Consider the following 16,388-nt stretch of genomic DNA (forward strand, 5'->3'; position numbering starts at 1 on the left):
AAAAAAAACAATAGATAATTTATTTCAGTTGGCATTTAACTCACGAACATTAAATAGCACGAAATATATATACAACAAACGTGCTGAAACTTCCAACAGCCGCGTGATAACATATTTCATGCAGTACTCTTCGTATACAACCATTGAAAAAAAAAAAAAAAAAAAAAAGCGATCATAACAATCATGTGAGTAAAATATTGGCAGTGTAGTGAAAGTGCATTTGTTTATTATTTTCATTTTATTTATTTTTCAAGCTGGTTCTGCTTTGTTGACTGGAATAGGACCTGCATACAAACCTCGGAACCAGCGATAGTCTAGGTAGGCTGATGCCCCAAGCAGCAGGAATCCCAAAACGCCGAAAACCTAAAATATAAATGAGGAAGTTGTAAATAGAACAGTAACACAGTTAACTTTTTATGAAAGATAGCACTGACGTAATACTAAAGTATGCAGTTACTCTGAACTCAAGGGTGGTCATATATCATTAGGCACAGAGCCACTTAGATACAAATTTGGGCGTAACTATTTAGTATCAGGAAGTTAACACGAAGCAACAGAGAGCAACAGCAACGAAAGAAGAACATAATATTAGATTTCTAATAAAAAGTGTGACAACGAGAAAAAAAAAACTATAATTAATAACGCATGTTAACTTAGTTGCAAATTTGCATACTAGAGGGCTCCGATTGGAATGTCACTTGAACTATTAAATGAAAACTAAAGATTTTTAATTAATGGAATGTAAAATGACGTAATATGCATAGTATAAAATGCATATGCTGATATATAAGAAAATGGTCACATACAGTTTAACAAATCGAGTAAAACATCTTAAATGTTTATGTACCGTAAAAAAAAAAAAGGCAAAATATTTCCAGAACAGCTTAAGAAAAATAATGCATTTTCAGAATGGCTCTTATTATTATTGGATATTGTGTTGCGTTAAAAAGTATTAGCGCCAAATTTTCCTAGTGGAGAAGATTAATTCCACTCATTTTTATGACGCAATTATTCATTCATAAATGCATACTTAAAACCATTAGTTTACTGAATACAGTGAACTAATGTTTGAATACAAATTAATCCGAATAAGCTAAATTTATCAAGTTTTTGGTTTTAGTTCACAATTTTGGTTTACTATTCTCTACAATGTTTGTGCGCCTTTAATAGTGTAAACAAGTTGATATTCGTAGTGTTTTATTAATATTGTGCAGCTCTAAAATAGATACATCTCCAAGAAAGCGTTCAAAAATATGTACTCTTTCTCAGCACACATCCATGATTCAAAGACAATTTGCCAATGATTGTGGTGTTGGTTTAAGTACTATTAATGCGATTTTAAAGAGGTTTAGGGAGACCGATACCTTTTTTCCCTGACAGAAAAGAAAAACTATACTTACTCAAATCATTGGCTAGTTATGGAAAGGAAGATTGTCTGCTGTAGACTTAAGTAGAGACTTGGAAGCTAGTGGGATTAATGTTTCTAACATGAGTCCGTTATAGATTGTTGGAAGCAGGGAGGACTGACCAAAAAAAAGAAACAACTGTTGACGAAGGCTATGCAGATAAAGCGGCTGCAGTGGGCAAAAGTGTACAAAGATTGGACTGTTGAGAAGTGGAAGAAGGTCATATTCTCAGATGAGAGCCATTTCTTTATCCGAGGAGAGTGAGTACCCTATGTACTCACATTAGCGGCTGAGAAGACTTCTCATATCCATCTTCAACAAGCTCCTAACCACCTAGCTAAAAAAGATGTTACTATACTCAACTGTCCATGATCACTTTTGCCTGTTGACGGTATGATGAAAGTGACCAATGCATAAAAATATTGGAGAAAAGCGCAGATCCAGAAAGACAAAGAACTCATCTTTTGAAAGATGAGTTCTTCCAAACAGGATCTCGCTGCATGCCACACTTCAAAAAAAGTGTAAAAGTTCCTCAAAAATTACAACATCCAAATTCTTCAGTGGCCAGGTAACTCACCTGACATTAACTCAATAGAACATTTGTGGGCCATAGTGAAAAAGAGACTTGGAAGATTAAATTATGATAATACAAAGGATAACTTAATACAATCCATTATAAAAGTATGGTTTCGAGATGCAGAAATAAGAAAAATATGTTCTACATTGGTAGAATCCATGCCTAAGCGAATTAATGAACATATTAGGAACAGAGGTGCACATATAAATTATTAGATAAATTTGGAGTTTAATTATTGTACTTATTTTAATGGGAAATTAAAATTTTTCTTTTAAATGCGAGTGTTCGGATTAATTTGCTCACTACTGCATTTATTCATTTATTGAACTATTAACTGAAATTAGAGAGATTATATGTTAACACCACGCTGTTATATTTCTTATTTAAATAAATATAAATGAAATGTATAAGGTTTTAACACTTATTATTCTAAAAATTTTAAATCGCTTCTAAACTTGATTTTTTAGCATTTTTATTTATCATTTTTACCTAGTCCGAAACCTTGCTCTAGAGACCAAACATGGAACCTTTTTAAGCCACTTCAGACCTCCAATAAGAGGGGAGGTGGTCTTACACAGACCGATGAAACTCATTTCCCACCTAAAATCAGGATCCTCAAATGTACGTAGAAGGTATTTATTTTCTTTCATATAGGAAAAGAATGATGGAACTCCCAAATTATATCTAGGTATACATTTTCCGTTTTTGAGACATTTTTGTTCAAAAAAAGTTTTTGAACAAGTTGTTAGAAGTGGATATAGATATAAAACATAAAACTAGCCCTGACTTTTATGAGAGACAGTTATGTAATGTGGTTAACACCGAATTACTTTAAGGCTATTCAGTTTCAAAGTATTCATTGTTAATTCACTACGGATACAGATCTACAAAAATACAGATCGTTGAAAATGATTTATATTATCATGGATAACGAACTTACACCTAAAAAAAAAAAATCAGCTAACGCCTTTTTATTCCCCGTATACGGGGAGTAGGCGAGGCCATTTAGCCCTATCTAACTTTTGGAGACTGAGTGGGCAGTTCAATCTCCACTGGTACCAATCAGAGATAGATGGCCCAAGGCTATCACTAATTAAGCGGCACTCAGTGAAGAGAGACGGCTCAAATGTGCCGCCATCTCGTGGTCCCTAACCCTAACACAATATATTTAATGTCTGAAATAATATGGGTTCTACGGTCGATTTTCTTGAGTTTACAGGACGAAAAACCCGAGTTTCCTGGAGGAAAAACCTGCTTGCCCGTGCCAGAGATCGACTAACTCGGGAACCGGTCGAAAAAAGGCTTAGAAAAATTTCCTCTAGTCGCCGACTAGACTCGAAACCAAGTCTTCCTTCGTGCGGCCAAGCGCGGTGGTTGGCAAACGCCACATCCACTGAGCTACACAGGCTCGTTACACCTAAATTAAGAAAATAATATACAGATTCTAATTTTATTGGTATTCCGAGTTTATTATTATACAGGCACTTTATTGGAGTCAGTGGATCCTGGGAGATCAACTTAAAAAATATTAATCAACAATTATCAATACTTGTACAATTCTGTCATATTTTGCTTTGAAATTATTCACCGACAAAGCACATTCAACTGACCCTGGCAATCTATTTCACTCAGTCACCACTCTCCAAGAAACAAATCTAGTCCACACTCCCTTACCAACCCACACTCTTACTCAATTTCTATGAATGACCTCTAGTTTTCTTCACATTATTCATGTACTGAAAGCTGGAGTGACGATTTTGAAACAGAGCTGACTGGTTTCTCAAAAGGCGAGATATCTCGGATGTTAAATCGGTGGGGGAAATAACCCACATTGTCTAAAAGGAGTAACTGGGATATAAGACAGTTTCTCGACAGACAGTAGCATTCTTGGCGATCTTGTTTCTGACAGAAACAAGATCGCCGTTGTCTGAGAAGGCTTTTACGGACAAACAGAATTTCTTTTGTGCAGCAGTTAACCGAAGTAAGTAATGATGTTCTAGACCCATATCTCAACTGAAGAGGATCGGTATTGGCAGTCGCATGCCTCTAAGAAAACCAATGATGTCTACAAAGAACTGGAAAGTTCGTCTACAGTGGTGTCAAGAACACCGCGACTGGACGCTGGAAGACTGAAAAAAAAAAAGCCATGTGGATCCGACGAGTCATGCTATGTCTTGTAAAAACACAACAAAGCTCTGCTGGAGGTGGTTTCATGGTGTGGGGAATGTTTTTTTTTTTTTTATTGGTACAGAACGGGTCCCCTGATGTTGCTGGAAGGTGAGGTGTCCTCCAAGGAATATCTTAACATTGTTGCTGATTAAGTCCATCCTGCAATGTTTACTTTTTATCCAGCAGATGCAGATTGTTTCATGGGCAACAATGCTACTGTCTGTCGAGCAAGACTTGTTCAGCAGTGGTTCACCAAGCATGACAGCGACTTCCACCATTTTCCCTGGCCACCACAAAGCCGGCATATCTGTACCCCAGTGAGAACGTGTAGGACAGTGCTTCCCAAACTTCTGGATGACAGGGCTGGCAAAAATTAAAATATTTCACGGGCCCCCCCCCTCGAAAAAAAATTGTAATAGAGTGATATATTATTATAATATTTATTGTATTTATATTCAATACAAAACATACACGGCGAATATTGCAAAAATCAAATGCATATATTACATTTTTTGCCTCTTACCGTTTTACTGTCTTTTTTTTTTTTTTTTTTTTTTAGTCTGTTTCTGCTTCTTCTGATTGTTCGCGGGAATTTTTTTTAATTTTTTTTTTTTATCAGCCACTTATCCATCTCAGGGTTAAATTTTTTAACCCTGAGATGGATAAGTGAATAGATCCATCTCAGGGTTAGAGATGATATCAAGGTGATATTATTTGATCTGGAATAGATCAAATAATATCACCACTTACCGATACTGGCACACCACAGACTGATAACATGAAATTAGTGAATATCATCTGAATAAGGGAATCCCCGAACTAGGAACATTTTTCTTTGTGAACGTGCATATGATTGGTGCGGTATTAACAAAAGATAAAAACATAGCTGACAATTGAGTTGAAATGCTAACTCTCTTCAACCGAATTCCATATGTGAAACTGCCATAACATTCATTATATATATATATATTACTTAGTTTTAAAACTTTTACGAATTTTAATACGTTCGGTTGAATTTTATTGCTGCCTTGGGAAATCGAACTCGCACACATCTAATTAATAACAATAGTTTTTAGTTAGATACTGTGTTTGCCCATGCATCATATGGTTTTGTTTCAGTCTACACAGTATAGTTTCTGTATGAGGGGACATGTGATTCATTAATTAGTGTGTTTTTATCCCAGTTGTCTCTAATTGCACTATTTGTTGAGAAATATATTACGCAGACTCCTCATGCCTTATTCACTGGCATAATAAAATTACTTGTTTTTATTGCCTCTGCAGTATAGTGGCTGTTAGGGAGGGCGTGTTATTTGCCACTGCAAGCGAGTTACTATCTCCCCACATGAACTTGTTTAAGCTTTTTTTCATATGTGAAGTATATGCGAAACTTTTATTGGTAACAGAAAACTAGCTCGGATGACAGTGATAATATAAAACGAGTTTTGATATGTATATAAAGTCAATATCGACAGTCCCTGATTACGAACGCGTGATGAAAGGAACAGGAAGATTTGGAGCTTCCCTGGAAAGCATTCGAAGTAAATACAATTAACCACTGCTTTGAAATGAAACATATGAATAAGCAATATTTACTAATATTCATTAAGCGCCGAAATACGCCAACACCAATGTGTGAATATTTCCATTAAAATATAAAAAATAACAAAAGAGAAATAATAAAAGTTAAATACGTTTCTTTTAAAATAAAAATCTACTTAGTCTTAAAACATTTTAAATTTGTTTTCATTATTTCACGGCCCCCCTCAAACCTACGGCCCCCAGTTTGGGAAGCGCTGGTGTAGGACATCGATCTGGGGAAAAAAGTCCTCTTCCGTCAAATCTAAGCCAGTTAAAGGACTGTCTTGTGAACGCCGGGTATGTTGTAGATGCAATCCATCACTTTGTGGAATTTATGCCAAACTGCATATGTGCTGTAATTCTGGATAAAGCAGGTCCAACAGGGTATTATGTAAACGTTTCTAATTCAGTGGTCGTTATGGGTATTTTATATGTAAATCCGGTCTTACCTAATATTACAATAAGCAAATTTGCTAATTCCATTTTTTTTTCTGATGTATAACTTTGGTATTTAAATAACTTATGTGTAAAAGTTTAATCTATATTGAGAACGGAATTTATTTATATTCCCATCGGTTTCCAATTGAAGGCCAAAGGAATTCCCTCTACTCCTTAGGAAATAAAAGACAAGAGGCGATTTATTTTTAAATGTCAGCACAATATTGTCTGCTGTTTTATTCTGCTAGAGGTTTTTGGACACAAACTCAAGAATAGACAGGAAATAAAACAATGGTAGTTATTTAGGGAAATAGTTTCTGCCCCCCTTTTTTTTTTTTTTTTTGTAACGAGATACACTGGAGGTATGCAAAGTTAAGTTGGTTAAATTTAAGTAATCTGGGGGCTCTTTTTAATAGCTTTGTTAAAAATAAAAAAAAAAGTACAATTAGAGGGTGGAAGCAAGTTAGGAAGGCTATTGTGAGTTTTGAAAGCGAGTGTAAAATTTCTTTCTGGGAGGTATCCGAGTGGAGTGAAATCTTCGTTGCTTATAGTACTGAAGATGAGCTAAAAAATCGCAACAATAACCCCTTCCTCTCCAAATTCCTCGAGGTCTTTGCATTTTTCTGTAGACCCACAAAAGAACACACTGAAATTCTGATTACTAAAAGAAGTATGCTTAACCGTCCTCCATTCTTCTTTCTGTTTCTTTAATAGTTTAAATATGCTTAATTACCTAAAGGTGTATTCACCCCCCCCCCTCTGTTACCGGAAGCTCCGAGTTATTGAAAATCAAACTGTCCTAAGAAGAAAAAAAAAAAAAATACACACACACAGCCAATGATTCAAAGTATTTGCGTAAAACAGCACAAAAGAAATAATCAATAAAAAAGAATACTTACTCCTGCGGCTACTCGAGCTCCCACTCGGATGCTACACGAACCAATTGAAATGAATATTAAGATAGTTGCGATGAAGTACATTACGGTATATATGATGTCGTTAATGAGTAGCTGCAAAAAAGGGGAAAAAATCCAATCAGTGGACAAAATCAAAGAAACGTACAGTGATGGGATTAACATATACTACAAGCTATAAGTCTTAATGTATACTTATATTATGTGGTCATATTTTGTAATTCCTGAACAAACATGGCAAAAGAAATTACAAAATTAAGAAAAATCCAAATTAATCAGTTTTTATTTTATTTTATTTTTACTTGAGCTCGTTTCGCAAACAGCTGAAGAGTCTTCATGTTGATCATAACGTCTACGAAGAAAAGCAAGAAAATTTAATGCTGTTAATGTGGATATATCGCTGTTATTTATTTAACCTGAGTTCGAATCGGAGGTGAGTTTTTCATCCTGTAAATAAACCCTCTGAACCCATGTTTACAGACAAACACTCTTGGAGATGCAACAGAAGACTATCAAGCCGGCTGCATTAAAATTAAAACGGCTGCATTAAACATCCCTGATTAGGGTCTTCACAGGGCGAGAATAGATGGATGGCTGGGTTTATTTGCCATTCATTTTTGATTCAATGTATTTCGTTAGTCTTTTACACTTTGAACTGCGACCTCTCCTGGGTTATTAATACACTTCAAAGGGGTCGACTTCAGAGATCGCAAGCATCTTTAAACGACCTCTCTTATCGTAGTTCATGGTTGTTTCTTCTTAATGATATATAAAATAGCAGAAAGTGAGGTTAGGTTAGGTTAGGTTAATGAGATTTTAAGGTGGTCATTTATTTCTATCTATAATTTTGACAATATCTTGTTAGAGATGATTATTTCAAGATCACACAGACTTTTCGAAATATCACATTCATCTTCAAGCTGGGTGATGACGCAATCATTTAATTTAAATTAATTTAATTATATTTATCCAATTTTTACAATGAATTAAAAAAAAAAAGAAATCAAAAAATGTTCTTTTGCATTACTTGCACATACTATCATAGGCAAAACAATGGTTATATTTACGAGAAGCGATTAAAAGTCGCCTGTGACCAATAGTAATTGTACTACTGTACTGCACACGTTACTCGTGCATAAAAGATGCTGATATCAATGTCGTATTATAAATGCATTTTGTTCTTCATATGAAAGTGACAGTTATTAGTGTTCGACTTTGACAAAAATCAAAATTGCTTCACGATTTTTTCTTCAAATTCTGAAATACCGAGTTTCACCAAAATAATCAATTATACGATCTCGAATCGTTATATACGCATGGACGGACAGAAAAATATACACGACCAAGCCGTTAGATCGAGAAATATAGATACCCGTTGATATGACTCGACTGCACTGATAATGTAATGTAGCAGTTTGCAAACTTGTTATATGCAGACGGTATAGGAATATTTCGCATGTTCGAAACATATGAACAACCAGAGAACATACGAAATTTAAAATACTGTAGAATTTGTGTGTACTTTTGTGTGGAGTGGAGTACCCGTCTATGGCGGGTACGTTGACTCCTTGAAGTTGTCACATAATAATAATAATACGAACTTACTACTTTTCACCTGCCCCAATTGCTAACTCTGTGTAGTCCTCAATCAACCCAACCTGGAAAAGTAGTTCTCGTTTCGGATGATGCATTAATTCCCCTAAAATTCTTTATGCTGTTCAGAAGTCAGAAGAGGATAATGCAAGTTATCTTCTCTCTCACACGCTGCTATTTCCCAGATTTCTGTTTCGTGTATTTCACAGGATTTTTAAGGGTGTTATTCCACTGGAGTAGCATCCATGATTTTTCTACGTTCAGCTAAGCATATAAATTTATGCACGCAGCAGTAGCTTGACATCCATTCGTAGCCCAGCTATAAACCCACTGAACCTGCTTCTCTCCTTTCATTCACACCATTTTTTTCCTCTGGAAAAGTCTTTTTTTTTTTTTTAATTCTCTCTCTTTTTTTTTTAAGTTCTCCAAATGACTACGACATCCAGTTATTAAAAACATAATAATAAAATAAATAAAAATTGCAGATTTCTCATGTGGGATTAATGTATGAAATGCATATAAAATATGCCACTGATGAAGGCAACGTAATGTTTCCATGACAACCATGTGTTTGAAGTAACTGTTGCCAAGACGCTGACACTTCAGAAACGGTCTTTAAGTTTTAACTTAAGCCAAAAAAGATTTTTTTTTTTTTTTTTTTTATGAATTTTGAATTTCTTTCCTAATTATTTTAGCTTGGTGCACTCCAACGAAGTGTATTATTGGTTGATGATATGAGAGGATTCTAATTTTTGTAGAAATTTTAGCTCACTATCTAAAAAGATTTGCCATAACTGTTCTAGCCTCGTACGTTTTTAGTTACAGAACATACTACTACAAGTGGATCTAGATTTCTTATCTTATGTTCAGCTAGGGTTGTGTAACACGCGCACACACACAGGAACGCACATTTTGCTGGACTCATTAAACTACCGTATATACACTTCCTTAATATACTGCAATTAGATAAACGAAAAGGTTTAATAGTTGAACTGTATTGTTCACCGTATCAACCCTAATCAACATAAAAGGTCAGTTAGTGATTGTGGTAATTGATAAGAAACCTTTGTAGTTCATTATTTTCTGTATTATTTTTACTTTCTTTACACGTTTTTATAATTTTTTTTTTTTTATGTGACTCCCACCCATTAAAGAGGATTCTACGAATCTATGGTACATTCGTACCGTGGGTAGGTTAAGGATTTCTCCCATTTTTTTTTTTATTGATTGATTTTACATATTTTTATTATTAGGTCCTGAAATCCTACTCTAGGGACTACACGTATTTTTTTTTAAAAAAAAAAAAACAATTCAGGCCTCCAATAAGCGGGATGGTGGTACCCACACTGGACGACGAAATCCATCCCCTGCCCAAAGACATTCACAAACATCTATGCCGACGGCAGGATTCCACATGAATTACTGATAATAATGCGGAAAATAATTTACACAAAAACATGAAAATGTTTTTGTGTAAATATAATACAAAAAAAAAAAAAAAAAAAACTGTATTTATACATAAAGTCAGAGGCATTAATAACGATGTGTGCTGACCGCTTCTAGAAACTCGTCATCAGATTATAGGACTATACTTTCATTCTCTTCTTAGGTCATACTAAATCTCTTTTTCCTTCAAGAGTATAGTTCGTTAGATGTGGAAACATCCACAGAACTATACTCGAAAGATTATAGAAGGCTGTTAAACTATAAAAAGGGATTAAGCGGAAGTTTTTACTAGTTTGAGAGCAGGGAGAGTAATTAATCTTATTTAATTGCCATGTGGACGAAATGTGTGTATATAGACACTCATGACTTGGCATTTTGTTTATTTTGAAATCAAGAACGGTAACCTTCTGTTAAATTTTGTTATGTAGAAAGATGATATTTGTACCTCATCCTTCCTACTAGAAATATTAATATGATCTCATGAGTTTCCTTTTCCTGGTTATACAAAAAATCTTTTAGCAATTAGATATACAATAGATTAACTCATAAAGTTCATTTAAATATATATATATTTTTACTTACTGTGAGTGGCATATTCACACGAAGACAAAACTGATACAGTTGTAGGAGAAATATAAAGATGTATATGATTACTATGATTAAAGTGGTGATGACCACGAAGTTGTAGAAGCTATACTTGCCGTAATCATAAGCACAGTAGGCTCCTTGCTGTATGGAAATGATACCAGCTATGGCCACAATCTGCAAAGAAAAAAAAAATACAAATGAATACTTTATTATTTTTGGTAATTACAAAAATTCAAAATAGTAGTTTCGTGCCTGTTTATTTAAAAATAATGTTTGGAATTCATTTTAAAAATTAAAGCAAACAATGTTTGGCTGTAGTATTAATGAAACACTCGGTGTCTGGAGAGGGGGGGGGGGGTTGCAGTACTGCTCGCTACAAATTCAATAAAACAGTCTTCCTCGACAGTTTAAATTATTCAGCTAAGTTACCCAGTAATTCTTAAATGACGTCGTTTTGGATACGCAGTCGTGCATGATAGAGCAAATTACGGGATACTTCTTGCGATGTGATGATGTCATGTAGTTGATTATCATTGTCCTTCATATATCCTCATGGAAGGACGTTTCTAGAAAGATGTAATCGAGATTAATTGTTCTAATTCCTTCGGAATAATACAGCTCTCCAAACAAGAAAGAAATCTTGACCACACTCCATCTTTCTCTCCTGCAGTGTATTAAGTTGAGTCATTTCATCTTCAATATGCTTTAGCAAATTTCTCTTCACTAATATCATCAAGCTATTGGTGGACTATTCCCACCCCGATTCTGGGATCAAGATACTTGTAAAATCACAACGATCCTGACTGTGGGAGCATTAATTTTCTGGAAAATAAATGACTTGGCAATCGTTTTATTCGTGCCTGGTCATTTTGAAAGCATCTTGACAGAATTTAAAGGAAAAAAACAACAACATAAGAAATGGGAATTTTAGCTAGTATGCTAAGAGTTTACGTATTCGGTGTACTCTTGAATTATATTGCATTCGAGAAGGTAAAGTTCGATATTTCAGGGCTTGTTATTATCATTCTACCCGTCTTTGTTCTAACAACTGTCGGACAATACTTAAATATGAGAACCGTATTCAATGGTCGAACAGATCTCTGATTTGTATGGAGTTAGTAGCTTTTTTTTTTTTTTTTTTTTTTTTTTTTACATTCGATGTCCGTAGACGCGGTATGGTCACTCTCGTACCTCAGCGAGTTTTGAGAGTGAAGTCTTCTGCTAGAAGAAGTGGTGTAGGGTCGCAGATTAGCTTTCCACACAGAGTTAGTAGGACCATCACAAACATCCGTGCCCATAGCGGGATTCGAACCCGCGCTCTCTTGGCTGGAGAGAGCGAACAAGCTAACCACTCGGCCAACCAGACCGGCTAGCTGTTCATAAGTAACGTAATGCCTCAATGAATGCCGAGGAGGCGATATAGTAATAGTATTACTTCCAAACCTCCATGGAGTTCAAAGACTCAGGAGGTTGAATACTCACAGACCACAATAAGTATAATACCTTGCAGCTTTGTTTTGAATACATTCAGTGCTGGAGCCCTCACCAGCCACTCCGGCAAATGCTTTCCACTCATTCTCCACCCATCAAGCAAAAGACTTCCTTACTCACATGACGACCTTTGCTCAATTTTCATGGATGACTTATCGTTCTCGCTTCACCCATTATCCTATGCAATAATTCCCCTGGATCTATATGATCGGCTCCTCTCCCCAACTTATAAAACATGTGATATGACTAAGACGTGTATTAATCATATATTTGCAGTGGGTTTAAGCCAAGATGGGTTATTGCCTCAGCCTGAGAAAACGCTCAGATATTTAAGAAAATCTAAAGCATTTGAGATTTTTTTTATTTTTATGACCGTCTCTATATTTCAGCTATTGCATCTCTCCTTGTGTCCATGCATACCATAGCAGCTTAGAAATTTTTCGCTTGGAAAAGATCGCTAGTTGTCTAGCATGTTTCCCGTTTTGGATAAACGGATTTTCTCGATATTTTACGACATTAAATCGACAGTGGTCATTTGACATAGTTTTGAAACGACTCCATACTTGGCACTATACACTGCGGTGTTCTCAGTTGCTATTGACAGGTGGCGACATCTTGTAGATAACAATGTTGTGTTTTCAAAGATCCTCATTTCAGTGATCACTTGTATCTTGTCACTTAACTTACTGTATAAATCAGTATGGTTTGGAATAGTGATAAATGCTCGCAAGCATGCGATGCAGTTTAGTCTGTGGTGAGCATATGACATCTCTTTCTAATCACTTATTTTCGAAGTAGATCTAAAAGAGCTGAATTCTTTACGGACAGCATGTGAAAAGTCTTACAAAATTGAATTGTGGTCCGCAATGAATTTCGAATGTCCACACCTCAAGGCACCAAAGATTGATTTATTTTGTCAACGTGTTAAGTTATTTTTAGCTGTTACTGGATAATATATCAGGGGTAAACGGAGAAGTCTTAAATTCAAATGATTATGAGAGCTTTTATATTGGTAACTCCTTAACGTACATGGAAGATGAGCGACCAAGGCAGGTTTTTTCGAAAAAATAAAAAAAATAAGCATTAAGGTTGCATGCGAGTGTGTATTATTGTTCCATATGAATACTGTGTAACAGATTATTCTCTTTTCCTTTTAGGAAGTATATATTAACGCATAATTCTATCGTATATGTACATTAACGCTATTTAGATAAATGCGAGCATATTAGAGATTAAAATCTTGATACAAGCTAGCATTCAGCTCATTCGTATTGATGTAGATATGAGGGAATTCCACTTGAATTATGTGGAAGTATTTCTCCTTATTCATAATGATTCTTTCCCCATCTTGTCAAATAACTAAATATGCGCAATTTATATACGTTGTATTCCAGTTTGGTTAGTGATAATTAGCATAAAAATCACTATATTTATGATAGGCAACTCTATAATTGTACGAAATGAAAATCAGGGGGAGGGTTATTTTCATCAATTTCAAGTCATTGATAAGTTGAACTCTTCACTTACCAAAATTGTTGTCGTGTCTAATGTAGAATTTCTAGCTTATCATGCAGATGGATCACAGGTAAGGGATTTTTATGCAGTAAGATCTTTGTCATCCTTAGTTTAGGTCCATAGAACTGCAGTTTAGCAGCAGAGAATTAATACGATGCAAATTAGGACATTGACATCTGAATACGGATTGCTAATGACTCTCGTTTCAATTTGAAGTCAGAACTTCATTACTTGGTAGATAATATTGGTGTTAACAGTAGAGAATGTTCCAAACATAACCCTCAGATTTGATTATTTTTCGCGACGTTTCTCCACAGCATCTTCTTTCATCGTCCCACAGTTCGAATGGATGTACGATAACAGTGAAAGTATATCATACTACATTCAGGATTTTATGCTACCTTTCAGCAGTGAAAACTTATGCTGTGTAGTCATTCAAGACCTCTCAACGTTCTTCAGGTCATCCATCATTTATAACTTCCTTCTAGAAATTTGGGTTTTTAATCTCAAAAAAGTACGTAAACTGGACAGAAGCAATACATGCAGTTTACAGACAACATACACTTAGCTGCTTGGGCCGTAAATTCAAACACAAATCAAATCCATTTATAACAGTGAAACTCAAAGGACTCGGTCGATTTTATTCTTTTTCCCAAGCATAGATTATTTATTATTTTATACATTATTTCTTCTACGGTATTTTATTGAGTGGTTCTTTCGTCTTTGCTAAAACACAGCCAACCGAAGTTAAATTATTATTACTATTATTACTTGACACCTCCAGGGAGTCTAAGGACTTATCGTGGGAGGCCACACTACTCTGCTTTGTGAAATACATCTCATCCTCTCCCCTACTACTCAATTCTACAACTACGATACTACCATCAACGCCATCTATCGCCCATCAACACCACCAACAGTATTTTTTGTCTGTAAAATTGCTTGTGTTCTGAAGGCCGATTTGTCTGTACGCGGGGTGAAAAACCCGAGTTTCCGGGAGATAATAACCCTGCTATCACCGTATGAGATCAGCTAACTCACCTTCAACTGAAAAAGTCCATATAAGGATTCCCCTCGTCACGACGAGAATCGAACTCAGATCTTTTTCAAATTGAAGAGCGCAATGTTCTGCTCTTCTTCCAATTGCGCACAGCGGCTACTAAATTATCGATGAGATATACCACAGAAACTACAGATCATAAGTATTTATCTTTATAAAATTGGCCACAACGTGTTATTAATTTGTGTGTGTGTGTGTGTGTGTGTGTGTGTGTGTGTGTGTGTGTGTGTGTGTGTGTGTGTGTGTGTGTGTGCGTGCGTGCGTGCGTGCGTGCGTGCGCGCAAAGGCGCGCCGACCATATGTGCAATGTGTGCGAAGCACACAGGCGCCAGGATAGTAAAGGCGCCAAAGAGGAGGAAATACTTTAAAGAAAAAAAAAAAAAAACGTTTTTTAAAGTGATTTTTTATTGGAGAGGGGCGGATAGGGACACCAACTAAAGTTTTGCACACAGGCGCCGGACACTACTGGCGCACACCCCTGTGTGTGTATGTGTGTGTGTGTATATTCACGAAGCACTATGCGTGTACCTGAAACATTTCATGTCATGATGGGTGGTTCACAAGGTTCAAATATTTACTATGTAGTTTGTCTAAAAGTGAATTCCCATTAGCAGGCGGGTATTTTGTCTCGTGCAATAGCAGAATAAAGATTTTATATTAGAACTGCTTATAGATGGCACTATTAATGAACAACAACAGTCTGCTCATTAATAGTACTGTTCATTAATTAATAGATTCAAATTTTTTATGGAGTTCAGAAATGATTGCATTTTTGACATTTAGAGAAGAGCGTTAGCTTGGCATAGTGAAAAGATATAAATACGAAAAGTGGATGGATAGGAGAAAAAGGTTCAAAACTAGGATGAAACACCATTTCCGAAACTCAAAAATTCAGCAGGAAGTCTTTTTTTTTCTACGAAATTAACTACAGTTGAAATACCAACTAGTGTGTGCAATTTATTTTTTCTTATTTTTTTTAACATGATTATCTGCTCAGTGTCTGCTTCTTTGTAAATAGTTGTATATATATTTATTTTGATTGTACATAGATGCTTTAGTGTGAATAAAATACCAACTAGTCTGTACCAACAGTGTAACATATTGAGCCATGTTTAACAGAGCTGAAACCCGCTATTCACAATAAACTCATAGGACTAGTGTTAAAAGACGTTTTTTTTTTTCACATCGGCACTCAGTTGCTTTTAACAACGCAAACTGTTACAATTTAAGAATTTACTATTTGAAAATCCCCCCCCCCCTTATCTATCCTTGCATCCAGATCGTGCCTCCGTTTTTTTTTTTTTTTTTTTTGTATAATAAAGGGGGGGGGGATGGAAAATCACAACTTTTCCTTACCTACTACTTGTATCCAGATCTTTACTGAAATGTTTTTTTTTTGTTTTTTTTTAAACACACACACACACACACACACACACACACACACACACACACACACACACACAAAAGGGAAAAAAATCACACGATAACAAAGTTTAACTTAGCGAAAAAATCGAGAATCCTCATCCCTCTCTACAGGTAATATTTTGGAATCTCTTCATGGTCGAGGAAGATAATATAAAAAAAAAATTCTTTAACCAATTCAAAGGAGA

General features: G+C 35.4%; 1 protein-coding gene across 1 annotated transcript in view; it reads right to left on the reverse strand.

Moving 5' to 3' along the window:
- Positions 1–206: 206 nt before the first annotated feature.
- LOC150110294 (CKLF-like MARVEL transmembrane domain-containing protein 4) overlaps positions 207–16,388 on the reverse strand; it is a 30,772-nt gene continuing 14,590 nt past the window's right edge. The window contains exons 2-4 of the mRNA XM_090392572.1: positions 10,707–10,886; positions 7,071–7,181; positions 207–363 (exon numbers count right to left, since the gene is read on the reverse strand). Of these exons, the coding sequence (XP_090248698.1) occupies positions 250–363; positions 7,071–7,181; positions 10,707–10,886 (405 nt within the window). The 3' untranslated portion in view covers positions 207–249. The remainder of the gene's footprint in view (positions 364–7,070; positions 7,182–10,706; positions 10,887–16,388) is intronic.

The sequence above is a fragment of the Typopeltis vanoorti genome, chromosome 1 (genome assembly GCF_054136105.1).
Source record: "Typopeltis vanoorti isolate ZY-2024b chromosome 1, IOZ_Tvanoo_1.0, whole genome shotgun sequence".
NCBI lineage: Eukaryota > Metazoa > Arthropoda > Arachnida > Uropygi > Thelyphonidae > Typopeltis > Typopeltis vanoorti.